The sequence below is a fragment of the Lampetra planeri genome, chromosome 6 (assembly GCF_965212315.1).
Source record: "Lampetra planeri chromosome 6, kcLamPlan1.2.h2, whole genome shotgun sequence".
Lineage (NCBI taxonomy): Eukaryota > Metazoa > Chordata > Hyperoartia > Petromyzontiformes > Petromyzontidae > Lampetra > Lampetra planeri.
The window spans coordinates 1467389-1495374 of record NC_136112.1 but is presented as its reverse complement, the minus strand read 5'-3'; the positions used below and the strand labels follow the sequence as shown (position 1 = coordinate 1495374).

Genomic DNA, 27986 nt, shown 5'->3' with positions numbered 1-27986 from the left:
GCGCGCTGCTCTTACCACTTCATCGAGCCGAGTTCCATTCCCGACCACGGCTAATCAGCGGCGAGTGATATATCTGCACGGGCTCTGCCCGACCTCCGTCTTCCTCATGAACCCGCAAGAACCGGCGTGGTGAAGTATGTTCACACCCCCCCCCCCGCCCCATGACCGACACCAGCGTGCGCGGGGAGGCCTTCATCCAGCAGTGGAATCGCTCGGGCCTGAACGTTACTCTAGAATCCATGACCCCCCCCTCCACTCCTCTCTACTCTCTCATCCACCGTCCCCATTCACAACAATGATTGACGCTGAGCTTCACCTCCAAGTGGAGCGAGCGGCCCTGCGGGGGGTTAAGTCCGGCGAGGGGCACCCGGGTCAGAGACCCCCACGCGTCCACGTGGTTGACTTTTCACTCTGCGCCCCCTCCACCCCCTGTACACGAGCTGACCCCCCCCCCTCCTCGCCCTCTTACCGCTGCCCGTAGCCGTCACCTCCCTGGCCACCCACCCAGGCGGGATCGCAGTTTTTTGTTGTTTTGTGTTTTTTGTATTTTTGCGCAAAAAAGTCAAACCGCGCCGCCTCCCTTCCTCCCTCCACTTGCTCCCCCCCCCACCCGCCTTGCCTCCTCCCACCCACCCACCCTGCCTCCCCCTCGCACTCACTTCTTACATCAATCTCGTGAAAGTCCACACGCAGGAGCGACCCCGCTTGTCCCGGGGTCCCGCGATCCGTCGCCGGTAAATCTCAGAGCAGCGCAGTGCGCCGAGTCAACATCCACGGCACAATTCTTCAAGATCTTTCTTCCGTCTTCCATCCCTGAAGAGTGACAGCGCCCACCCCAACGCTCCCCCCCCCCCCAAAGGACCCCGTTTCTCTCCCGGATCTGTGATCGCCGCTCCTCCCTTCGATCCCCTCTCCTCCTTCTTCTGTCCGACTCCGCGCCACACCTCGGCGCCACCGCTCATCTCGAATTGTCGCCTGCATCCGCTCGGCTCGCTCACTTCTCCGGCGTCGCCACGATGCCTGCCAATGTGCTTCGTCCCTCTTCATCCTCCTCTACATTCCCATCATCCTCCTCCTCCTCTGCATCATCCCCATCATCATCATCCCGTCCGCCGACGAGGATGCTGCTGCTGCTTCTGCTGCTGTTGAGCGGTGCGCGTTTCGCCACCGCCGCGGGTTCCTGCCGAGCCCGAGACGCAGCCGCCGCCGCAGCCGCAGCCGCCGCTCTCGACGCCGGGCCGGACGCCGTCGGCCCGCGCTGCTGCCCGGGCCGCGACAACTCGTGCCGCGGCCTCGACGACGACGCGGGGGGTCCTGTCCCGCGAGCCCGCGAGGCGCTCTGCTACTGCGACGCGCACTGCGAGAGGACGGGAGACTGCTGCCCCGACCACGCGCGCGTCTGCCGGGAGAGCGGTGAGCCCCCACCTCTCCCTCACCTGACCCCCCCCCCCCATCTCCCCTACCTGTGAACCCCCCCCCCCTGCCACCTCTCCCCCCCACCTTACCATGTCCACGATGCTCCCCATCCTGTGGTGTTGCGTGGGGTTGAGGAAGGGCGCGTGTGTGGGGAGTCAACTCCGGGCCAAGTTGTTTCGGTAGAATGTGTGGCCTCAACTCTCCCACGTAGGCGTGGAAAGATAGTGGGGGGGGGGGGCTGACAGTTGCCCCCACCATCAATCCGTGGACAAAGAAGAAGGGGGCAGGCTTGATGTTGTCAGGAGCCCCCCCCCCCCTCAATATCGCTAGTTACCCAGCTCTCACCGCCCCCACCCCCCAAAAAAATCTAATTTCCCAGGGTTCTACTCAACAGTGTCTAAACTGTAGTCTACAAATCGAGTCTCTAACAACCGTGTTGAGGTACATAGATCGAAAGATAGATGATGGCAACGTGAAAGTTATTAATAATGGCCATGTCAGAGCAGCCACCCAGCTGACACGGCCACCCTGTGTGTCCACGCGAACCGGGGGGAGGGCGAGGGGGGGGGACAGTTCATCAGTGAGCAGCATCGCCTTGCTAAGGCGGGCGGATTCAGCCGACTCCCACGCCCGGGTGTGTGTGAGATGTTGACTACTTCGCCAGGTATACAGGGGTCGTGGGTTCGATCCCGACCCTGACGCCTGTGGTATATTTGGAGTTTGCCCCTTTCATCATCATCACGGTGGCTATGAGATGTTCACTACCTCGCTAGGTTACAGGAGGTCGTGGATTCGATCCAGATCCTGAAGCCTGCGGTATATTCGGAGTTTGCCTCTATCATCATCACGGTGGCTATGAGATGTTCACTACCTCGCTAGGTTACAGGAGGTCGTGGATTCGATCCAGATCCTGAAGCCTGCGGTATATTCGGAGTTTGCCTCTATCATCATCACGGTGGCTATGAGATGTTCACTACCTCGCTAGGTTACAGGAGGTCGTGGATTCGATCCAGATCCTGAAGCCTGCGGTATATTCGGAGTTTGCCTCTATCATCATCACGGTGGCGAGGAGATGTTCACTACCTCGCCAGGTATACAGGAGGTCGTGGGTTCGACCCCGACGGGAGTTTTCGTGTCTCTCTCCCCGCGGCCGTGTGGATTTTTCTCCGGGTCCTCCGGTTTTTCCCGTGCACATTTAGAATCGGCGTGCGTTTAGAGCATTTGGCTGCGATACATTTCTACACGATGATGGTGATAATAATAATAATAATAAACAGTTTAATAGTTGTAGTTGTTTTTATTCCGATAGATTACAATTCCGAGATTTACAGATTCCTTGCGCTTGGAACGAACGCCTCGATATCGGAGCGAGGTGCAGGGCCACTACCTCGAGTGGTGGTGCAGAGGCCACTGAAGGGGTCGTCAGCAGTCGCGTAACTAGCTTAACTAGCGTAACTAGCTTAACTAGCTTAACTAGCGTAACTAGCTTAACTAGCTTAACTAGATTAACTAGCGTAACTAGCTTAACTAGATTAACTAGCGTATCTAGTGTAACTAGTTTAACTATATTAACTCGCTTAACTAGCGTATCTAGCTTAACTCGCTTAACTAGCTTAACTCGCTTAACTAGCGTAACTAGCGTATCTATCTTAACTAGATTAACTAGTGTATCTAGCGTATATAGCTTAACTAAATTAACTAGTGTATCTAGCGTATATAGCTTAACTAGATTAACTAGATTAACTAGCGTATCTAGATTAACTCGCTTAACTAGCTTAACTCGCTTAACTAGCGTAACTAACTTAACTACACAAGAAGCAACACGCTCACTGTTTCCAAATTAATTGGCCAAACAACTCCAATGTAGCAGGACTCTCCTGAAAACGAGCCTTGGGACTCAGTGAGATTGGACGAGCAATGAATCGTCCCCCTGTGAGTATGTCCTCTCCCTTCAGCAACCGTCTCCACCATCGCTGCATCCTCCCCTCCCCGTTCCAGCCATCCCATCCACCCATGCCATGTCACCCATCCCATCCATCCATCACGTGCACCCATCCCATGTCACCCATCCCATCCACCTATACCATCCATCCCATCCCACGCCATCCATCCATACCATCCACCCTATCCCATCACGTGCCCCCATCCCATCCACTCATCCCATCCCATCCACCCACGACCACCCCCCTCCCCCTCGCCACTCTCCCCCCAGGGTCTTGGTGTGTGTGGTCGAAGTTTTGTGTTTGGGAGTTCAGTGTTTGTGGACACGGGGACCACAGAGGTCAGGTTTGGGTCTCGCTGACCTCTCCGTGGACCCGGGCTTGAGCGGCGTGTTCCATTGTTGGCGGTGGCTACGCTGCTGCACGTGACTGCCCGTAGGCCCGCGCCGTGGAGGCAGCAGCGAGGGTTGGTGGATCACCGCACGGATGTTGTGAAACTCCCTGGGCGTCGAGGAGGTTGCCACATACCCTGGGCTCGCCAGGGGAAGGCGGTACAGCAAGTGGACTGATCGCCACCTATTGCCATCTGTATGGGGATAGAGTGTTGTTTCCGCCTCGTGCAAGCCGTGAGGTTTCTCCGGGTGCTCCGGTTTCCTCGTTCCACGTGGTACAATAATAATAATGCGAGTGTGATAATAAACACAACTCATCATTCATTGGGGGCCGAAAACTTCTTGAAATAAACCACAATGTGGCGGCAGCAGGACCCTCTGAGCGCTGCTGAGCAGGGGCGTCTCTCACTACTGAACCCCTCTCCGTGTCTCTCTCTCCGCGTCTCTCTGTGTCCGCCTGTCTCTCTCTCTCTCTCCGCGTGTCTCTCTCTCCGCGTCTCTCTGTGTCCGCCTGTCTCGCTCTCTCCACGTCTCTCTCTCTCCGCGTCTCTCTGTGTCCGCTTGTCTCTCTCTCTCCGCGTCTCTCTCTCTACACGTGTGTCTATGTTCGTTTCTCTCTCAACGTGTCTCTCTCTCTGTTCGTGTCTCTCTGTGTCCGCCTGTCTCTCTGTCCGCGTGTCTCTCTCCATGTGTCTCTCTGTTCGTGTGTGTGTCTCTCTCTCTCAACGTGTCTCTCTGTCTGCGTGTCTCTCTCTCTGTCTCTCCCCGCGTGTCTCTTGTCCGCGTGTCCCGGCGTCTCCCCCCCCCCCCCACAGCGGTGGACTGCGCCGTGGGCCCGTGGGGCGCCTGGTCTCCGTGCGACTCCGCGTGCGCCCAGGGCAAGCAGAGCCGCGCCCGTGACGTCCTCGTGCCCCCGAGGAACGGGGGCCGGGGCTGCCCGGACCTGAGGCAGCGGCGCGGCTGCTACAGCCCCCAGGGCAACGCCTGCCGCGGCGCGGAGGGTAACTAACGTGCGCCCGTAATCGAGGGTTTTTGGGTTAGATCGCGTTATTTATGAATGTGTCGCAACCCTCCACCAGCCGACACGGCCAATCACGTTAACATAACGCCAATTAGTTACTTCTTCAGCCTTAAACGAGTACGTGGTGCGGTGCGTGGACAGCGTCAACACTGATGGGGGGGGGTGGGGGTGCCTGGGTGAGGTGCTGACCCCCGAATTCGCCGTGCCGACCTTAATAGGTGCTCGCTAACCGTCTGATAGAGGCGCCACGTATATCCCGTAGAGTATTTGGCCACTGCTATCATTAATTGTCCACACGTGATAAGCCACTTTGTTGAGCTATCATTTGTAACCAGGTCGCTTCTGATTTTTTTTTTTGCTACATAGCTCAGTGGGCCTTACCTGGTAAAATAAAATGTATTTTTTTTTATCGTGGTATGCTCTGTCTGTCTGCCCTCTAGAGATGGCCAGCTTGCTACCCGAATTCTACCGGCAGGAGCAGAAGGACCCCTGGAGGAGACCCCACGTGGTGCTCATGGAGGAGGGACCCAGGTGAGTGTGGTCTTGGCGATGGTGGTGATGGTGGAGGCGCGGGGTGATGGTGACGATGATGGTGGTGGTGGAGGCGTCAGGTTGGTAGTATGTATGTTGAACTTCTTTCGCAATCGCACATAGCCAACAGTGCTCGTGGGCTATGCGTGGCGGTCGCCCCATCCAAACGCCGTCCAATCTCAACGCCGTGTTGAGCCTCCCAGATTGAGACGGGGCCCATTCCGCGTGATTCGCGCTCGGCTGTCTCCGCTTGACAGGAGACACACAACGCAGACGCAAGCTTCACCTGATGGTGTGACAATCAAATGGGGAACACCATGCCGACAATACAACCACCCACCCATCCACCCACCACCAACCCCACTCACCTATCCACCAACCACCAACCCCACCCACCCATCCACCCACCAGCAATCCCCCCCACCCATCCACCGACCCATCCACCCACCACCAACCCCACTCACCCATCCACCAACCACCAACCCCACCCACCCATCCACCCACCAGCAATCCCACCCACCCATCCACCGACCCATCCACCCACCACCAACCCCACTCACCCACCACCAACCCCACCCACCCACCACCAACCCCACCCACCCATCCACCCACCAACAACCCCACTCACCAATCCACCAACCCCACCCACCCATTCACCCACCCACCACCAACCCCATCCACCCACCACCAACCCCACCCACCCATCCACCCACCACCCACCCCACCCACCACTAACCCCACCCACCCACCACCACCCCTCCCCTCACCAGGAATTCTCCGTTTCTCTGCCCCCCCGCCAAACAAACTCCGCACCGCGTGAGTTTTTACAAATTGCACCCCCCCCCCCCCCCCCCCATTCGCTTGGCTCTCTGCAGAGAGACCACGTGGTGAAGCGAAATGCAACAGTGACCACGTGAATCGAGCTGTGTGACCACGTGACCACGCGGGCAAACAGCTCAACCGTCACTGCAGCCTTGCACCCCTTTGGTTCGCAATGGTGTAAACATGTAGCATGTTAATACCTACACTGGGGTTTGATGGAACAAAGCAGTGGTTGTGCGTATGTGCCCGTGCTTAATTTCTGTTTCTGATGATTTACCTTCTAAACAAGATCTGCCCATGTCTCGCACCCCCAGAAAGGGCATCTCGCACCCCCAGGTGCTGCTCGATACGTATTGCTCGGCAATAATAAATGTGCCGATGGACTAAAGCGTCATTGGCCTCGCACTCCCCCATCCCCCCACCTCATCAAATTCATGCCTCTTTCATCATCATCAGCAGCAGCATCAACCATCGCACGTACTGCGGTCACCCTCGCACCGCCGGCTTCTGGCTAACCATCGCACAAAGGCGGTGGTCATCGCGTCGCGCGCTTTCAGACGCGCTTCTGCGGCCGTCTGGAACGCTCTTCCTTCCGATATCAGGAAGCCACATTAGCCATGAACTTTGAAATCATCATATAGATTGACAAACGCATTCCTTTATAACTGCTTTTTGTGTTTAGTTTGCTGACCTTCCCCCGCACCTCCGATTAGCTCGGCTGGCTATGTGCTGTGCTAAAGAAGTTCGGCCTACACACAGCAGCAGCCACGGTAGAGCAAATTCCGCCCGCTACCCCGAGCCTCTCGACAATCTCATGGCACGCGCCGCAACGGTGACATTCTCTCCTCCCTCCTCTCGTTTTTTTACGATCAGAGGAAACAAGAAGATGCTCGGTGTAGTCGGCACTTTGCTTCGTTGATCATTTCGTTTTTTTAATGCTTTGCTTTATGTAAACCCCCCCACCCCCCTTTTTAAATGAAATATTTCACAATCGATTTCACGCTCTGCTCTCCTCCTCCCTCCCTCCTCCTCCTCCAATGCCGCCGTCGTTCTCAGCCACTGCGTCTACTTTCGCGTGGACCACGTGAGCAGCGGCTGTCAACTCCCGGGGCCGGTGTCGAACCAGGCCCTCTCCTACCCGCCACCGCCGGGGCAGGCCGCGGCGCTCTGGGCCAATCGCCTGCGCCGCGGGCACCGCGTGTGCGCCGAGTGCAGGGGCGGGGCGGCGAGGGGCGGGGCTCGCGGGGGGTGTCCGGGGGAGGGGGTGCATGCGATCACGTGAGGAGCCCCCCCCCCACTTCCCCCCACACTCAATGCTTACACTCATCACGTGTGTGTGTGATGGTTGATGTTGAGGAGTGTGTGGGTTGTTGTCACCCATAATAGAGGTTTTTGTTGGGGAAGATCTCGTAGATATATATAAGATGTGGTGTCGTTAAACCCGCCACCACCAATTCGTAAGGGGTTGTCACGTCAACAGAACGTGACGATTCGTTACCAGTACAGTGTGCCTGTTGTGTGTTGGTGAGTAAACCCACAACATTGACAATTCGAGTACGACGTTTCGCCAGTAAGTACAACTAGCTTCATCAGGCGACAGCCAGGTTTGTGGAGAAATCCTCCGTGTTAAACGGATCATTGTCATGTTGAGAAGATGATTGTGGGATGTTCAGTTCATAGTCATCATTAACATCAGGATCATCATCAGTAGCAGCAGCAGCGGCGGCGGCTTCATCATCAGTTGTATTGTCATCAGTGTCATCATCGTATTAATCGAGACCAGGATGATGATCATGAACACCAGATTACAATCATCATGTCGTCATCATCACAGACAACCGAAACATTATCATCATAACATACTCATCACAAGCGTGAGATCATCATCATCACGAATACCAACCACAGCACGCTACATAATGACAATTTATATCTTTATTTTTTCATCCATAAATCAGAATCAGAATATGTATTTATACTCGAGGAATCCGATGCGCTATAAAGCTCTTTTTTACACAGATGTCCAGTAGGGGCACGGGGTAAGAACGTTACAACAACACAACAACACACACATAATACAACACACACAACACACACAACACAATACAACACACACAATACAACACACACACAATACAACACACACACACAATACAACAACACACACAATACAACACACACACACAATACAACAACACACACAATACAACACACACACACAATACAACAACACACACAATACAACACACACACACAATACAACAACACACACAATACAACACACACAATACAACACACACACACAATACAACACACACACAATACAACACACACACACAATACAACAACACACACAATACAACACACACACACAACACACACAACACAATACAACACACACAATACAACACACACACAATACAACACACACACACAATACAACAACACACACAATACAACACACACACACAATACAACAACACACACAATACAACACACACACACAATACAACAACACACACAATACAACACACACACACAATACAACACACACACAATACAACACACACACACAATACAACAACACACACAATACAACACACACACACAATACAACAACACACACAATACAACACACACACACAATACAACAACACACACAATACAACACACACACACAATACAACACACACACAATACAACACACACACACAATACAACAACACACACAATACAAAAAGTACCCTAACACCGTAAACCATTGACAGGACACAGTGGGGGGGGGGGGGGGAGTTGGCGGTGGGTGGCTTCTCCGTCAACGGGACTCATCAGCAGGGTGCTTGCGCTGCTGCCATTGTCTCCGTGCGCCCCAGGACGTTCTGGGAGGCTGCCTGGGTGCCCGGCTGCCGGGGCTCGTGGGTGCGGGAGGAGCGGCGGGAGCGGTGTCGGTGCCGCGGCGAGAGCCACGCGGCTCTGCTCGTGTGACCCCCCCCCCGGCCCCCCACCACGCACCGGGGGGCCTTGGGAGGACGGAGGGGGTGGGGTGAGGAGGGGTCAAGGAACGCGCTCCGGCCTCACCGCGCTGGTCACTCGCCGACGTCTCCGTGAGACCCACGTGGCCACGCGCGCGTGCGTGGCCACGTGAACGCTCTCTGTTGTGTCGCACCGGGAAGAGATGTACTCTTGGATTTTTATTCGGTAAAGTCACGTAGGTAAATTTTGTAAAAAATAAATTAAATCACGACGTTTCGGGCGCAACACAAGCGTCCTTCTTCAGGTGGGGACAACTTAGCGAAAGCAGACCGCTTAAGTGTGTCACACACACTTAGACACACACACTTAGACACACACACTTAGACACACACACTTAGACACACACACTTAGACACACTTAAGCGGTTGTGCTTTCACTAAGTTGTCCCCACCTGAAGGAGGACGCTGGTGTTGTGCCCGAAACGTCGTGATTTAATTTATTTTTAAAAAATTTACCTACGTGACTTTACCGTAAAAACCAAAGAGTATGAATCCTTGTTGTCACGAAAACTTCAGATCTAGAAGGGAAGAGATGTAAAGCCAGCCTCGGCGGGGGGGGCGTGTTGTTACACAAGATCTCGCTCAGCCTTGTCCACACCGCCAGCTCAAAGGAACTGGATGCGTCTGCCGGGTTGTCCACCAAGACCGAGTCGAAGATTTGATGGGGAAAAAATGTGTCCATCGCAATATTGTCTCGCCCGTCAAGTTTGGTGCTTCTAAACGACATTCTGGCCACACGTGCAGTTCGTTTAACCTGGTGGTTTGGATAAGGCTGAGCGCTCTTGGTGTGTTGTTAAATCTGTTTCCGGACGGCTTTCAAGTTGTTGGGGTCGTTGTTTTTTTGTTGGGTTTTCAGTTACAGATTTGAATTATTGAACCAGGTGTGGGCTGAGCGAGGGAACTGAGGTCACTGTCCATTCATTCTCTCACCTTGACCCGCAATGCCCTCTGTGGGACCACGTGTCGCCTGCGTGGACACACGACCAGCATCGCTCTTCGTGTCAATTGTTTTGTTTTAATCGAACCACGCGTGAGACGAGTTGGCTCAGCGAGATCGCTACTCATCTCATCATCACCACCACCACCACCACCCACTCACCCTTCACCACCACCCTCCTCCTCACCGCGACCCCGTGCCACATTCCTCACCACGACGCGAGCGGCGGGTGGCGACTGCGTGGGATCGAAACAGCGCGTGGTGGGGACGTGGAGTGAGTACAGTGAGAGGACAGGGAGACACGGGGGGGGGGGGGCTAGGGAGACACGGGGGGGTAGGGAGACACGGAGGGGGGGTATGGAGACATGGGAGGGGGGGTAGGGAGACACGGGGGGGGGGGTAGGGAGACACGGGGGGGGAGGTGGTTGGGTGGGGGGTCCCTGTACGCCGCTGGGAGCCACGCGCGCCAATTAGCGCCCCCCCACCCCGCGAGTCCCCGCGGGAGCATCCCGGATTATCCCGGGGAGACGACGATGATGGAGGTGGCGGTAATGGAGACAGCTCTGCGTGTGGCGTCAGACGACGTGGGCTGTTCAACCGCGGGGGTGATGATGATGATAATGGTGGTGATGATGATGATGGTGATGATGATAATGGTGATGATGATGGTAATGATGATGATGATAATGGTGATGATGATGGATAGGACGGTAGTAGATATGAGATGATGTTGTTGCTGTTGATGATCATGATGGATGTGATGGTAATGATTTGCGTATTTTTTGCTGCTGTTGATGTGTGTGGCGGGGTGATGCTGATGGAATGTGCCGATGATGATGATGATGATGCTGGTGACATGTTATGCGAATTAATGGAGATTTGCGTTCACGGATGTCGATGTTGTTTGGGGTGATGAGGATGATAAAGCTGAGGGTGATGATTAGGGTGGTGAGGGTAGTGGTGGTGGTAATGGTGGTGGTAGTGATGGTGGTGATGGTGGTGGTGATGGTGGTGATGATGATGGTGATGGTGGTGATGATGATGATGGTGGTGATGATGATGGTGGTGATGGTGGTGATGATGATGGTGGTGGTGATGATGATGATGGTGGTGATGGTGGTGATGATGATGGTGGTGGTGATGATGATGATGATGATGGTGGTGGTGATGATGATGATGGTGGTGATGGTGGTGATGATGATGGTGGTGGTGATGATGATGATGGTGGTGATGGTGGTGATGATGGTGGTGGTGGTGATGATGATGGTGGTGATGATGATGATGATGGTGGTGATGATGATGGTGATGGTGGTGGTGATGGTGGTGATGGTGATGGTGGTGGTGATGGTGGTGGTGATGATGATGGTGGTTGTCTCCTGGGCACTCACTTCGACCTACCTCGACCAGTGGAAGTTTATAAAAAGCAGGTATATATATTTATTGTGATATCCATTACCAACATTGTACCTTTATACCGTGTACCCTTGTGGTGTGATGCTTTGTAAAATCCTTTGTGTGTTTTTATTTCGTGTTTGTAACTTTGTCAGTCCACTGCGGGATGAGGTGGGGGTGTGGGGGTGTGTTTGACCATACTTCACCGCCCTGGTCAATGCGAGTTGGTGAAGGGGTGGGAGCGAGGTGGGCAGACAGCGTTCGGATATCGCCTGCCCAAGGCTCGCCCGGGAATCGAACTCCGCTGGCGGGGGTCCGTAGGTCAGTGTGCTAACCGATGCGCCACCGCTGCCCGTGTGAAACCATGAGACTTGAATGGTAAGGGCTGAATATTTGACAGTGTAGACAAAGATCCCTCGTGTTGCCTTTGAACAGGCTGTTGGGGAAAGTGCTCTGAGCGAGCACCTATTGTTAAGACCGGCACGGCACACGAGGGAGGATCTGTGTGGCCAAACTACGCCCGACCGCCTTTGTCTTCCCCTGGCGATGTCTACACACCGCATCAGTTACTCATTTAAGGCCGAGTCGACCTAGGGGAGGCCCAGAATGGGTTCAGTTCATTATCGTCACTGGTGTTATTGTCCGTGGCCGGGTTCGTAGTGCTGCGCGCAAAACGCTACACTACCGCTCCCCTACACAGGCGCACACAAACCTGCATGTCCACCCGAACCTCCAACCATTCTACCCACACCTGCCCCTCCACCTTCACCCGCACCTGCCCACCCCCCGCCTCCACCTGCATCTTCACCCACCTCTGCATCTCCACCCGCATCACCAACCACTCCCCCACCCACACATGCCCTTCCACCTCCACCCGCATCTCCACTCACACCTCCACCCACAACTGCCCCGCCTCCACCTGCCCCTCCACCCACACCTCCAGCTCCACCTGCCACCCCACACCTGCCCCTCCACCCACACCTGAACAAAAGGCCCCGCCCTCTGAATCCCCCCCCCACCCACGTGTCTCGTGCCACCCCGCCCGACTCTTCACGCGCTCAAGTCTGCGTCGAGAACGTCCGCAGGGAATCGACTCCACCGCCAGTGGGGAGGTACGTGGGGAGGTACGTGCCGGGGCCGTGGGGAGGTACGTGGGGAGGTACGTGGGGAGGTACGTGCCGGGGCCGTGGGGAGGTACGTGGGGAGGTACGTGCCGGGGCCGTGTATATTCATTCACGCGCACAGGGATGGGGGTGCTGGCCTCGGCTCCTCGCTAACACACTTGCCCCGAAAAGTCTGTTAAGGTTCTACGGGGGACCTTTGTCTTGGTGAGCTCGTGACACACACCCATTAGCACGTGGATAGACGGATATGTGAGACATTCTGTGCTTCTCCAGTTTGATGCTTATATTCCATTATTACGTTGTTAAACGGGTAACCGCATGAAAACCGATAAAACCGGTTCGCCACCCATAGAATAGCCTGGCATTGAAGGTACCGTGACATTGGTTGCAGCCATTTAACTTGAGCAACGAAGGCAGCTGCCACAGTGGTGCCGTCCCCCGAACTGGGCTCGCAATCCGGAGGTGGCCGGGTTCAAACCCCGTTCACCGGCGGCGCGGTCACTGACTGAAAAGGGTTATCGGTTCACAACGACATTCACTTCGCATTTCCCTGGAGCGGTGGGTCACCCGGATGGCAAAGCAGCCCCACCGATACTGTGCACGACATCACGTGGTACTTCATACACCGTTTACAACACACATGCACGCCACACACACATACACGCGCCGTCGTTTAAAGATACATTAATGTATTCGATTATAATTCATACCAGCAAAATTTTACACGTCACCCCAAAAGACAAATATCCACAACACACACAATCCACAGCGCGTATGCCGACCATACTTTAAACACGCATACTAATGTGACGTTACGCTGCATACCAGAGACAGAGATCGCCCGTATAGCCTCAACAGACTGTTGGGGCAAGTGCCGTTAGCGAGCACCTATGAAGGCCAGTACGGCGCACAAGGTGGATGGCCAGCACTACGCCCGACCGCCTTTGTCTCCCTAGTGGCGATGTTAACACATCGCACCGGGTACCCATTTGAGGCTGAGTCGACCTAGGTAATACTCAGAACCGATTCAGATAATCGTCACTGGTGTTGGCCGTGAGCGCGAATCGAGCTCGGGTCGCCGGTTTCGGAGCGCAGCGTAGTGCTGACCGTTGCACCACCGCTCCACACCAGCCGTACATACTCCATGCTCGCGTGCGCCAGGAACCCCTTCTCACTGGAACACCCTCGAGGCTCCTCCACGCTACACACCTGCCCAGGTATCGGGGCGGGGGGGGGCTCACACGAGCACCTGGCGCGTGGAAGGCGAACCAGCGTCGCCCGCTTTTGTGCCGAGACGGAGAGAGCGGGGGAGATACAAGGACGGACATTCTTTGTTGTACGAGCGTGGAGCTTTGCCGACGAGAGGATTTTAAGCCCCGACAGATCGCAACACATCGCGTGGGAAAGACGAGGCGACCGCATTCGTCAAGATTTTGTCTCTCGGTCTCTTTATTTACATAAATCACAGCTCGTCACTGGAAATCACAAACAAAAAAAATAACGTTCACGGCGCGTGAGGTTACTCCGAGTTCGGGTGGTTCAAACGATGAGAGTGAAAAGCAAGGCTTAGACTGGAGGTGGTGACACGTGACTCGTTAGGCACAGCCATAGCGAGCGGTATACATGACGTGGTGTGCCGGGTACAGACATATTTCCCGGGTCGTCCAGCAGGAACCTGTTGTAATTAAGCCCCGGTTAAATCTACCGTGGTTTAAGCAACATTGTCCATTCAGATCGACTTGAGATATTGACGCGTGCTTCTCGCGTGCGGCTTTATTTTCTCGGTGCCATCCGCTCTCCCGTCTCAGTTTTTTGGGAAGAATATGGTGGCGTGTGACGCGTCTTGGATCGATCGATCGTTTAGGGAAGGAGACGTGGCGAGGGTAAGGGAGATTATCAATGTTGAGCTGAATTAACCAGCGTTGTTTATTAAACACGCCAATACGTTTAGTAATTCTCAAGCGTCGATTCGTGCCTTTTAGAGATTCAAGTTCATTTACCGAATTGGAAAGGCACTGCGACACTAACACCGTGAACGGAAATTAGCACATGGTGAAAAATTATAACCATAATAGATTTGTCTTTCTTGGAATAGCCAAACCTATGGATCAAAAACATAAACATTTACAAGGAAAATGGAACAAAAGCTGAAGGCGCACATGCTTCATGTAGCTGTACAAAATCATGTAGCGGTATACCTCCGATTAGCGTGGTTGGCTACATACGGTGCGAAATAAGTGAAACGTGAAAACAAAACTTGGTCTGCTTGTCGAGTCCAAGGTGGGGGGGGGGGGCGAGCGTTAGAGGTTGGGGGATAGCTTGAACTGAGTGGGCTAATGCCAGAGGCTGATTGACTCTCTAGTCCGTGTTAGCGGTCAACACTAAAGTGAGAATCCAAACTCCTTAATGGAGGCACCGACGGAAATGGGAGTGGGGCACACACCAGCCATACAGTCTATCCCTACCCCTAACCACACGAAGCCAACTAGCTTCCCGTATGTGCAATATCCATCAAGTATTTCCATTGAATATCACGTAAACATGTCTAATAGTTACAACAAAATTATTCTGGCGTTTTTATGCCATTGGCAATGGACCACAACCCTCTACCGGCACCTCCACCAACGCAGTTTCACTCCCAGAATCCCCCTTTTCACTTTTCGTCCACTTTTGGGGCGCTCACAGCACCAGTCGGTGCAGCGCTGTGCGGCTCCCTCTTCAAAGGCATCGCTGGGGCCGCCGTCTCCCGGCCACTCGTCAAAGTTCCACACAAAGGGCATCCTTGTGAATGCAAATGTGAAACGACAACAACTGTGAGAGAGATTTCGCCCCCACCCCTTGTGGCTCTTCGCAAGCATTCACCTGCTCCATCCAAATCTCACTCCCAACAAAGGGCCACAGTGTGTGGCCGGGTGAATGCCGTGGCCGCACGCTGCCCGCTTCCCCCCCCCCCTCGCCTCGCCGTGCAAGCCGCTGCCGCGATGGTCCAGAAAACCCAGGGCCTCCTCCCTCCCTTGCCGCAAAAAGAGAGACCCCCTTTCTCATCAATGGAAGGAGTCGCTCACCTGCATAAAAAAATGCACGTGAATAAAGTCGAAGCTGGTTATACACAGGCGCAGTTAAGATGTAAGCAACGCGTCATTACGTTAAGCTGGCCTTGTGATACAGGTGTGCACTTTGGATAGAAGCACCAAGCGATGTGCTTGTATCCAGCCTGGCGAGCCACGAGGACAAGCCGATGCTCGCGCGCAACGGAAAGGGCGCGCAACCGCTCACATTAACACTGTCTTGTGAAATTATAAATTACGCTACGGTTTTGGAGAAGTTGCTCAACTTCAGAAGAGAAAGAGAGAATCCAGAATATTTTAATATAGTTAGGAAATGTTTGTATGGGCCGTGCTTTGAATAAAACACTGATATCGGTTTTTTTAAGTCGATACGTTTCGTAGAGTTGATCAACAGTTTTCTCCGTTGTCAGTTTTAGCGCAACATTCGTGTTTTCGAGAACGTTCAAATCAGTCCGATTTTTTGGCAAAATCTCGCTGATGACCCCACCGCCGACCCCATCGCCGACCCCACCGCCAACAGCGGGCGACGCATTCACCCCCCACCCCCAGCGAGTTTCGCCAAGCGGGGTGGGTCTGGCCCAAACGTGCAACGGAGCGACTTCAAAACGGCAGAATGAACAATATTTGCAGGCCCTTACTTTAAACACAGCCGCCAAACAATCCCACGGAACACGCACTCGCTCCGGCCCATACCGTTCCCAAGACAGCGAGCGAGCGTGCATGCGGGCTGCATGGCCGCTATTCCACAATGGGGCCCAGCTGTCAGGCAGGGATAACCCCCCCTCCCCCCCGCCCCGAGGGCACGTGATGACAACCGGCTGTCATCGGCCTCTCAGCTCGCCGCCGAGGGTCTGTGGTCACCGAGGGCCCATTACGGAGATAGACGGACGCCCCCCCACCCCCCCCATCATGGCTCCGCAAGCGAGGTCCCGTCAGCGATCGCTTGCATGCCCCCCACCCCGGCATAGTGCAGGTATGCGTCCCTTTATTTCGTCGAGGTGAGGACTCTTGATGAGAAACGGTTTGAATTCAGTTTATTTTCAGCGTGAACGAGCAAAATTATCGTTGAACAGGGATGTTTTTTGCTATACGTCATTTTACGCAATATAGATTAAGCTGCTGCATTTTCGTGATATTTGGTTACTCTTGCAAACTATGGCAGAGGGCCTCTTAAAATCGAATCTATAGAAGAGACTAATTCCCAATAAGAATTCAACGGCATTAGCAGGAATCCAACAATACAATCTGTGCCAAGCGGAAGTCAGTCGTAGGCGCATGACGCATTTACAATAATCGAGTCGCACCCCGGTAACACCTCAACCAGCGCGGCCGTTTCCACCGCGTGAGTTTCCTTCTCGCAAACCCGAGCCGCGCGCGCCGAGCGACGGTGGAATGCTGCGGGTTCGGGTGAAAGGAGAAAGAGCGGCACGAGAGTGAAAGGCGGCACGGGCGGTTACAGCAGCGCGGTCTCAGAGGTGGGTTGTGCTGGTGGGGTGGGGGTCCCGTGGGCTCAAGCCCCCAAATTCCTCGCATTCCCACGAGCCACAGTTTGCACAGGGACCAAAGGCAAGGAGAAGCGAGCGTGAGAGCCCATACATTAAGGTTTCCATAGTGACAAACGACACGGGAGTGCGCCACGGCACGGCCAGAATTAGGTGTTAACGCGCAAATGAGGCGTTTCATTAGTGTAAGGAAAGCGATGGCGGGCTGTGTGATTTAAGGCGGTGAAGGTGTCGAGGTCTTTGTGCGCGCGTGCCATCTTGGAGAGCGGTGGTGTCACGGTTAGCGCGCCGCACTCTGAACGGACAACACCAGCTACAATTATCTGAACTGGTCCTGGGGCCTCCACTAGGTCTACTCGGCCTCAAATCAGTACCCGGTGTGCTGTGTAAACATGACACACTCAGGGAGATAAAGGCAGCCGGACACGGTGCTCGCCACTCGCCCCGTCATCTGCCGTGCCGACCTTCATAGGTCCTCGCTAACAGCACTTGCCCCAACAGTCTAATAACGCCTATATGCGATGGGGGGGGTCCTTGTGTGCCGTCTTGGTGTGCACGTTTGCACATTGCATGCTTACGCTGCCTCGCTCCCCGTTCGCGCTGCGTTCCATGTGTGGGGAGCATGCACGCACGCACACGCGATGGCGAGCGTATTCGCATGCCTGCGTGCGTCCGTGCCAAGAGCCGATTTCAGGGAAATAAGAAACGCATGGCGGGAGTAGCGGCAGCCCCAGCAGTGCGCGAGTGCGGCACGTGGGCCGAAGGCCGTCACGCATGTGCTGCGCGAGTCTCCTTGCATGCATGCGTGCTTACTTTATATGGCGAGCGTTATTGTTTGACCAGTCAACACACAGGTTGTGTAAACAAAAAAAACACAAAAATACAATCATTTTGCCGGGAAGAGAAACAAGCCGACAAAAAAGGTGAAACGATCCCAGCTCTTGTGGTCGTTCGTCAATACAAGGACACCAGGCATGGAACGATCCGCCATCTCCAATCGATTAATCGTCGAGATGGATAGATTTTTTTGTTGCCACATGGGTGCAATTAGCGTTTAAGGGGTCACGCGAACCCATGCCGTACAACACACGATTCTAAAATAACAAACCCTCTCCAGCCGTGATTCGACGCAAGTATCGGGGGCGTATCGTTACATGCCTCGCACACGGCAACCACAACAACAACATTAGCCGACATTCGCCACTAAGCTGACGGTGACCTCGCCACATTACTTGCGCCAAGCAAGGCGCATGCTTTGAGGTCACGTGACATGTCGGAGACTCGCTGGGAAGACGTTACAAAACAGACCCAGGCGTTAACCTGGGTTAACTGACCGAGGTAAATCGCGCATTTCGCACGACTTCATCCACACGAAGGCCCTCGCGAGTGTCGTTTGCGAGTTGCCGTCCCAGCTGCCACCGCCATTGTCGTCGTCGTCGTCGTCTTCGTCGCTAGCGCTGGCTAGAGCTTGCGGACCTGCTGGTTGGTGCTCCTGACCCGGTTGTCCACCTTGTCGACCCGCGACGCCAAACGGTCGATGACCTCGTCCTGCTCGCCGATCTCCGTCTGCAGTCCCAGCGCCAGGCCCTTGAGGCGTCCGAGGCCCATCCCGATGTCCTCTGTCGGGGTACGGCACAGGCGCACGCGACGCGGCTATGAGCGGGGGTCGCCGTGACATGGCGACGCTTTTAATTGGTCGTTAACTGCTTTTGGTGTTCGCTGTATTCTTATAGCGCAAGGCTATTGGTAAGGAAGGGGGCTACGTTTCACGGACAATTGTAGTCGGCAGTATTTTCACAGAAAGGGCGCAATTTTGCGATGTGGCTTTAACCAATTGGGTAATTTGCGAGTAAATTTATAATCAAGTTTTTATCGTGATGCTGGCGCACGTGACTCGGAGACTTGTGGCAGGCTGAGGTTGAGTGATCTGCAGCTTAAAGTAATCTCCGTTCGCAATGGAAGTACAGCAAAGCACAGAAACAAAACAATTTAAGTATAAAAGATACAGGGAAACTGATATCGTGATAATCATCACATCGTGAAAATCGTATCAAAGAGCAAAATCGTATCGAAGAGCAAGTCCGCCCTCCTGCACGTCCCGTAAACACGCACTGCTGCGATCAGGAGACAAACACGGGACTCCCACACGTGTGGCGTCACGGTGTGAAAGTAAATTAATTATCTCAAACATTTTTATGGATGCGAGCAAACTTTCCCAAGTCTAATAGGGTGGAGCGAGGCCCTCCCCACGCCACGCGGGGTCGAGCAGATTGCGTGATCGTACCTCACCACGCAGCTCAGCACGGCCTGGTGAGGGCGAGGAGCGTAGACGTGGGAGCGTAGCGGAGTACAACAAAGGATTTAGCAGTAAGGCTCTTTTGCTGCCCCACAACGTAGCCCTACAGCAGCCTACAATACCTGCTGAATGAACGGTGGTAACTCATCCAAGCACTGTCCAGCTCAAACCTCCGTTTACTTTCTGAGGTCGGGCACATTTGTGGGAGATTTGATCATCAAGTACAAGTTGAAAATCCCTGAATTTCCAGATTTAAATGTATCATTATTCTGCTATATGCGGTGCGTCGTACAGACGCTACGCGCGAAACGCTCCACCATTTAGCCGAGCTCGCGTTCAACGAAGCAAGAAAACATTGTGGGGATGCGGCCGGTCTGACCTGCAGGCCAGAAGATTACCGGCCAGAAACATTTGTGTCGCAAGGTAGAAAAGGGGATTTTAAAAAAATATAATAATTATAGCATTTCCTAGCCGGAGCTGTCACTGGAGGGGCGGCAGACGCGTCGGCGCCCATCAGCTGTGTAAACACGCCGAGCGATTCGGTGGATCGCACCACATAGTTACTCTCTCGCGACGACAACGCAGATGCACTCTGCCTCGGGCCCCACCATGGGCGTGTGCTGCGCTACACTCGAGCCAGCCTCTCGCCACACGCGTCAGGTGGGCTTTTCAAAATGCTTTTCACTTTAAAACCACGAAAAATAAAAATAAAATTGATTGTACGTTTGTAGTCCAAAAGAATTCCGATGACGCGTTCTGCGCCGAGGAATGTCCACCAAAGTAAGTCTGGGCTGCCCTCCACTGTTTAAGGCGGTGTGTGTTCAGGTACGTGCCCCCCCCCCCGCTGAGAAGGATTGCTTAAGGGTGCTTTATAATTTAAATTATTATTTTTATTACATCGCAGGATCGTGAGAGGTGGTGGTGGCTTGGGGGGTGGCCTTCATCCAGCAGCGGATTGCCCACGTCTGATGTTGATCAAAAGTTATGAGAATTTACTTTTCGCGGTTGTTTTTTATTTTTTTCTTCTTGTTTTTCTTCTTCCCCATCCCGTGAAGGTTATTTTTTATCCACGTAGCAGCGCAGGTATTTACGTTGATCAATGAGCTTTTCCCAGGGATAACTCGTAGCACGTGCGATTCTATGCACGCCATAAATTTAATCCACACGCGATGACACGTGCGGGGGGCGGGGGTAGGGTGGGGGTAGGGGGGGGGCAGCGGCCCTTAGTGCATTCCCGGGCAGACACACCAAGTAAATCTCAACAGAGTCGATGCTCGTCGCACACCCCTCACTCCCCGCGTGCATTCCATCGCAAATCCCCTGCCATCGGATCCCCCGCGGATCCCCTGCGGATCCCCCGTGCACATACATAAGGGGGTGGTGGGGGTGGGCAATTGCTACCCCATAAAGAAAAAAATGTAAATAAACGACTTGACCTGAAATCCACGCTTGTAAACTCCACTTAAAGGAAATAAAAACACGCAAGGCCGGACCCTGCAAGCGCTCGAACGAAAATATGCGCGACGACAAACGGAACGCGTCTTGTCTTGACAGCGGGCGGGAAGGGGGGGGGCGACCGCCAAAGGTGCACGGTTTCACAAATGCCGCGACAGGTATGGAGATACGATACGCGTCTCTTGGACCTGCTGGCTGGCGGTAAATAACAGAATCTTTTGAGCTTCGTCCATAGGGTTTCTCCCGGAGAGGGATACTTGCATACTTGGTGGGATCACCTCTATTAATTATCTGTATCCCGATTTTCCCCCCATCAACATTATGTACAAATGCAAGGTTTATAGCGGTCATAATCTCGTGACCTCGAGCTGCGACGTGGAAACTCAGTCTCAAAATCCCTTATTTAGAACGGCAGAATGAGAATGCCAAAAGCAGTGCACAAGTTTCACACTACATTGAAATATATTCTGTCATTTCAACGAGTGTGTTTTGCATGTGGTAGAGACCCGAAATCCATTGGCGCACTTCGGGTACAAATGGACATCATCACTCATCAGTTGATAAGTTGCACATGTGTGAATATTTGCAACGAGCGCACACGCACACACCGAGAGAACTGTGGCTCTTGTGGCGAATTCCTGGTGTAGCCCACGTTGCCCGTCGGCAAGCACAAGCTGGGTGTCACAAACTTCAGTCCTGACGAGCCACCAGGGTACACACGCCCTTACCCACGCCGACCAATTTGCCTCCATTCAAATCGAACCCAAGTGGCCACAAGCTGCACACGCCCACGTAACGTGGATTGCGGTCCTGTGTGTGTGTGCGTGCCTGCGTGTACATGGCACCTGTGTCTGTCCCGTGACCTCCTGTCAGCAAGCCTTCGATACTTCACGTGGCCTCAAAGTGCACCTGGCCTGGTACAGGCGCCATGGCGACGTCACCGCCACTTAGTGGCGAATGGCGGTTGTTGCCATTGTTGTTGTATGTGCGTGCCACGTGTTTTGCGCAAAGAGCTCGTTCAAATTAAATTAAGATGGGGACCTTGTGATTGAGCGCGTGTTCCAGGCGATGTGTTGCATGCCGATTAAGAAACGCTCATGCAGTGCATAACCACTCATTGTATATTATAATTCACTTATATTTGAATGGCGGAGACCGATAGGACTGGAGTTTGGGAAACTAGCATAGAGAACCCTGTACAGCTGCTGCAGTGCCCCCTAGTGCCTCGGTCTTGTGATAGTCAAAGATCCCCCCGTATAGCCTTTAACAGACTGTTGAGGCAAGTGCTGTTCGCGAGTAGCACCTATGAAGGCTGACACGGCACACGAGGGGGTGGGTGACCAGCACCACGACTGGCCGACTTTGTATCCCCAGTGGCGATGTTTACACACCACACCAGCTACACATTTGTGGCCGAGTCAACCTAGGAAAGGCCCAGGACCAGTTCAGATAATCATCACCGGTGTTGGCTCGTAGGGCAATGTGCTAACCACTACACTACCGCTCCCCACTGTGTTGGCGTCACACATACGCACGCACGCACACGCGTGTCTCACCCAGGTCATTGTCCATTTTCTGGTGGTACGCCTGCAGCACCGGGTTTTTCTTGGAACCGTCAACCTTGGCAGCACCACCCGGCACCGTCTCCGATCCGATGTCGTCATAAAAACCTGCGCATGCCATCGCAGCACAGGCGTGGGTCACAACACACGTGCGAATAATGCCACCTCCGTGTGTTCTTTGTCAATCGCTAATATGTTTACCCAGCGTAAACTGAATCGCTTTAAACCCCCTGTGTTTTATTACACAGTGGAGTGTATGAGCGGGGCATAAAAAATATATATAAACAAAAACAAAGAGCCCTTTATAGTCATGAAGACTGTTGGGGCCAGTGTTGTTGGTGAGCGCCTATTAAGGCCGGCACAGTGAAAGAGGCGGTTCGGTAGCCAGGACCATGCCCAACCACTTCATCTCGCCAGTGCTGATGTTTATACACCAGCTACTCATTCAATGCTGAAGAGACCTGGCGAGGCCCAGGACTGGTTCAGATACCACCTGCCGGGAATTGAACTCGGGAAACTGCGTTCAGTTGCGCAGTGTACACTAACCACTACTAAAGGATCTTTAACAGTTTGGCCGTCCCTGGATCGGCGAATAAGAGACGCTGGTTTGCGCGGTTTGGAATACTAAACAGGGCGACTGGTCCTTACCAGCCATCTCTTGTTTCCTAAGCACGGGGTGGCGGTCCTCATACTGACTCTGAGTTTCTTTACTTTTGTCTAGCGCCTCCTGCAGCCTGAACAGAGCACGCACAGCAGGGACGTCAACACTCGGCACATCGCGCAAAACAATTTATACAAACACTGCAGCATTATTTTGCATGTTCAGTTTGGTGTCCATCCCCTGCACCTCCGAGTAGCACGATTGGCTACTTACGGTGCCAAATATGTTCAACATACATACATCTAGTTTCTTAACGCGAGAGCAGTTAGAATGCTGCATTGACCCAATTGATTCAAATAAATTATTACGCTCGCGATAAAATCATGCGTGTAAAAATCTATTGTTGTAGGCAGTCGTTACATTTAGTTAGGGTAACGGAGCGAACCGAGCTGCTATACAACATGAGCGTGAGAAGCTATGCAAAATGTAATAAAAACAAGGCAAAAAGAATACTGTAGATTCTTGAGTCAAATAATGGCCCTGAATCATGACAATTCATCACATCGATATGGAAGTGACTGCGTTACATGCAAACTGAAAACACACATATTAAACACACTGGCACACTGCAGTCAGTAGCCAGTGGCGTGTATTCATTCCAAAAACTTGTGCCCCCCATCTAATGTACTAAAATGTCATTACTCTCTGCAACAAGAGAATCTTTATAGAGCTACACGTGTTCGTCGCGCTCATTTACATCCAATCCGAGGCACCGTGCTGCGGTCTGCATCAAATTTGTATTTACTCGGGTTTGTAGGGCACTGCCCTACACTCACTAGTGAACAAGTCACATGCCCGTGCTCATGTGACGGGAGGAAACGGATTGAGTGATCGATTGCACAATGCACAGTGTGCAGTACCCATCCTCCTATCAAAGCCTCTCGAGTTAGTGGCTAAATGGTGTCCTTGTGTTGCAGTTTTGAGCTGCCCATAACGACTTCGTATGTATGTTTGTTGAATTTATTTCGCGCCGTACATAGCCAACCATGCTAATCAGTGGTGCGGGGGGGAAGGACAACAAACTCAACACAAAAAGGAGTTCTAAAGAAATGAGTTTTAATACTAGATTTAAGAGTGGATAGCTCCAGTGGCTTCCTAATATCGGAAGAACGTTCCATATGGCCGCAGAAGCGCATCTGCAAGCGTGCGATGAGGTGACTGTCTTTGTTTGATGGTTAAGCAAAAGACGCTGCGAGGTTGACCGGAGGCTGACCGGAGTTCGCGTGATGGTTTATGCTCCTTGACAAGATCAACAAGGTATCGTGGTTCATTTGTGGCAAGCACTTTGTGTGTAATAAGTGCGACCTTATAATATATTGTTCAGCAACAGGAACGACTTGCATTGTCAGCCAAACTTGTAACAAGAACAATCCATATTACATTTTAGTAGGTCCACCACACCCCCACCACTAATTATATAATTGTGTTCACAGTATTATCGTCAGGATATATACATTTCCATTTGGAACGTTTTTAGAAATCGGTATCACGTCACACGATGTGAGCAAATGGGTCTCTGGAAGAGGACATAACAGAGCTACTTCTGAGGTCGTTTCAAATGCCTCTTATCAGCACCAGGCAGTGCAGCATCTCACGTGCCGTGCCCCAGAAATATTCGTGGCATTTAAATGAAACAAAAAATGTTTCATGTTTAGCCTTCAGAGTTGGTATATGCCAAAGTGAACACCCTATTTTTGTAATTACTGGTGACCAGGCTGAGGCCAACAACTCACTACAATTGAGAACCCAGTTTCACCACAAGAAAGCCAAAACCCCCATTTCAAACCAAGGATCTGAGCAGTGCTGGCGGGAAACTACAACCCGATACTAGTGCCCTTTTTAATTTTCTTTCTTTCGTACGGCCGATTTAGATGCAGAGCAACAACTACAATTTGACATTCAGGTGCTACTCCTCGTGCCCTGTGACAATTTTATTCCACACACAGCTTGGTCACAGTCACGGGGGGTGGTTTTCGAGACAGAAATTCCGTACAGAGCTCCGACTCGGTGGGGTTAGTACCCCCCCCCCCCCTGTTACGTACCTGGCGTTCCCACGGGCGATGTCTTCTACGGGGGGCTCTGCTTTGGGGGGCTCTGGTTTGGAGCGGAAGTAATTGGCCAGGCCCCCGAACACGCTCTTGATGCTGCTGATGTGCCTCTGGCTGATGGAGAGGTCGCCGTCCATTTTGTCCAGGGTCTTTTCGGTGCGCCGCAGAGCCTCGCCCTGGCGAATCAGCTCCTGCATTTGGTCAGGGAGAAGTGGGCACCATGGTGGCGAGATGTTAACAACTTCGCCTGGTATACAGGAGGTCGTGGGTTCGATCCCGACCCCGACGCCTGCTGTATATTTGGAGTTTGTATGTCTCTCTCCCCGTGGTCGTGTGGATTTTACTCCAGGTCCTCCGGTATGTCCCTCCACATTTGGAATCAACATCACGCTGCTCTAAATTTGCACAATGATTAAGCCACTGCACTGAGCCATCATTTGTGGCCAGGTCGATTCTGAAAAAGAGCTATGGAGCTCAGTGGCCTTTATCAATCTAAGGAGCATGGTGCCTTAAGATTGGATGTAAAATTTTAAATAGTTTGTATTTTATTATATAGAACTTATAGAGGCAAAACACAACGTATTTTTAACACAACAATTCCTTCATCTGCCTGCCTTTTCCCACTTTGTCAGCCCAGCCTCCTCCAACCCTCAGGTTCTTCCTCGGCCACGCACCCAGTGTTGCCAAACTTAGCGAATTCGTCGGTAGATCTTGTGGACTTTTTTGGGTCTTCGAAGTGGCTAACATTTCGTCAAGCGGCATACGTAGAGTGGCTTTCTGGGACGAGGATATGAAGCGTAATCAATTGAATCGACGTCTGCGGTAAGGATCCTGTGTCCTTTTAACCATATTTAGCCACTTCATAAATTGGCAAGCCGAAAGCGGCACAAGACGAGTGAGACATTGCGTGAGGTGTTGTTACGCAGCTCCCCTCTGCTACGAAGGAGACAGAAAAAGTCTCCAGGCCCCCTACTCCCCTAGCCTTCCTGTCCATCTGTCCCACAGCTTCTTTGTGACCGTGTCTCTCCCCCTCCCTGACTCCCCATGTCTCTGTGTGTCTCCTCATGTCCCTGTGTGTCTCCCCATGTCCCTGTCTCCCCATGTCTCTGTGTGTCCCCATGTCTCTGTGTGTCTCCCCATCTCCCCATGTCCCTGTGTGTCTCCCCATGTCCCTGTCTCCCCATGTCCCTGTGTGTCTCCCCATGTCCCTGTGTGTCTCCCATGTCCCTGTGTGTCTCCCATGTCCCTGTGTGTCTCCCCATGTCCCTGTGTGTCTCCCATGTCCCTGTGTGTCTCCCCATGTCCCTGTGTGTCTCCCCATGTCCCTGTGTGTCTCCCCATGTCCCTGTGTGTCTCCCCATGTCCCTGTGTGTCTCCCCATGTCCCTGTGTGTCTCCCCATGTCCCTGTGTGTCTCCCCATGTCCCTGTGTGTCTCCCCATGTCCCTGTGTGTCTCCCCATGTCCCTGTGTGTCTCCCCATGTCCCTGTGTGTCTCCCCATGTCCCTGTGTGTCTCCCCATGTCCCTGTGTGTCTCCCCATGTCCCTGTGTGTCTCCCCATGTCCCTGTGTGTCTCCCCATGTCCCTGTGTGTCTCCCCATGTCCCTGTGTGTCTCCCCATGTCCCTGTATGTCCCCCCATGTCCCTGTGTGTCCCCCCATGTCCCTGTCTCCCCATGTCCCTGTGTGTCTCCCCATGTCCAAATCCGATTGTCACACCGTGTCAACCCGTACGGTTTAGCGCCGTATTCTTGTACAAGGGAAATTGAGTTTTCAGATTCCAAAAAAATGTTTGTCTAATTGTTTACGTTTCTCCCTTGCGATGGGACTTTGTAGGAGGAACGTTGAGATGTATAACGACCACGGGGTGGCCAATAAAGGTCTGGATTGCTCTGTAATAAGCTAGGGCACTAGACAAGCGGTTGACAGCGATGACTTTGTCAGTATCCCAACAAATAAAAGTTCCCGATGCAGTCCACCCCGTGTCTCTCAGTCCACCCCGTGTCTCTCAGTCCACCCCGTGTCTCTCAGTCCACCCCGTGTCTCTCAGTCCACCCTGTGTCTCTCAGTCCACCCCGTGTCTCTCAGTCCACCCCGTGTCTCTCAGTCCACCCCGTGTCTCTCAGTCCACCCCGTGTCTCTCAATCCACCCCGCGTCTCACAGTCCACCCGTCCCCAGCCACTTCACGCCGCTCGTCTCTCGCCGTCGTCCCCCCGATGCTCCCCGTAACCCGCCGGGGTCTCCACGACGGGGTTCTACCCCTCGCGTACCTGAGCCGTCTCCACTCCGACTTTCTCCGAGTCGGCGATGAGGCCCGCGGAGCGGCCCGTGCTTTGCGCCATCGCGCGCTGCCGCCTCAGCACCTCCTGCCTCAGCTCTTCTTGCCGGGTTCGCGGAGCCCCGAAATCCTCCTCATCATCATCCTCATCATCCTCCTTGTCTGCCCTCATCCTCCTCATCGCCGCATCGTCATCGTCGTCGAAGGGGTTGATGCTGCCTGCTCGCGCCGTCATCGCGGAGAAATAAGACGGACGGAGAGACGGAGGTGGTTTTGTAATGGCGGAGCGAGGGGGGGGTGGTGGATTTGATTTCGTAGTCGGGATAAGCGGCACTGGGCGAGGGCAGGGGGGGCCTAGGCCGGGGCGGGGCCGCCCAAGCCACTAGGCCCGGCCCCCAACAGACGCGGCGAGGATTTGTCTGTTCGTCAACGGCGACCGACTGCGAGGTCACGAACTCGAGATTTGAAGCTTTCGTGACTGCAAGGATTCATACTCGTAGGTTTTTTT

General features: G+C 53.4%; 2 protein-coding genes across 2 annotated transcripts; one reads left to right on the top strand and one right to left on the bottom strand.

Annotated features, from left to right (window-relative positions):
• Positions 1 to 622: 622 nt before the first annotated feature.
• On the top strand, positions 623 to 9107 carry LOC144719644 (somatomedin-B and thrombospondin type-1 domain-containing protein-like). The gene is made up of 5 exons (XM_078595780.1): positions 623 to 1413; positions 4564 to 4749; positions 5210 to 5300; positions 7179 to 7400; positions 8996 to 9107. Exons 1-5 carry the CDS (start codon positions 1017 to 1019, stop codon positions 9105 to 9107), a joined length of 1008 nt encoding a protein of 335 aa, XP_078451906.1. The 5' UTR covers positions 623 to 1016.
• Positions 9108 to 16693: 7586 nt separating this feature from the next.
• SNAP29 (synaptosome associated protein 29) lies at positions 16694 to 27821 on the bottom strand. The gene is made up of 5 exons (XM_078595204.1): positions 27471 to 27821; positions 25195 to 25391; positions 23140 to 23225; positions 22486 to 22599; positions 16694 to 18797 (listed from the first exon to the last, which is right to left on the bottom strand). Exons 1-5 carry the CDS (start codon positions 27711 to 27713, stop codon positions 18640 to 18642), a joined length of 798 nt encoding a protein of 265 aa, XP_078451330.1. The 5' UTR covers positions 27714 to 27821; the 3' UTR covers positions 16694 to 18639.
• Between the last annotated feature and the right edge of the window lie 165 nt (positions 27822 to 27986).

Bases quoted from the DNA above. Each gene is read 5' to 3' on its own strand.
- SNAP29 (XM_078595204.1), bottom strand. From the start codon at position 27,713: ATGACGGCGCGAGCAGGCAGCATCAACCCCTTCGACGACGATGACGAT. The intron at 25,392-27,470 runs GTACGCGAGGGG...GACCAAATGCAG, and splicing joins TCGGAGTGGAGACGGCTCAG to GAGCTGATTCGCCAGGGCGA. The intron at 23,226-25,194 runs GTACGTAACAGG...TGCTCTGTTCAG, and splicing joins ATCGCCCGTGGGAACGCCAG to GCTGCAGGAGGCGCTAGACA.
- LOC144719644 (XM_078595780.1), top strand. From the start codon at position 1,017: ATGCCTGCCAATGTGCTTCGTCCCTCTTCATCCTCCTCTACATTCCCA. The intron at 4,750-5,209 runs GTAACTAACGTG...TCTGCCCTCTAG, and splicing joins CGCCTGCCGCGGCGCGGAGG to AGATGGCCAGCTTGCTACCC. The intron at 5,301-7,178 runs GTGAGTGTGGTC...CGTCGTTCTCAG, and splicing joins CTCATGGAGGAGGGACCCAG to CCACTGCGTCTACTTTCGCG.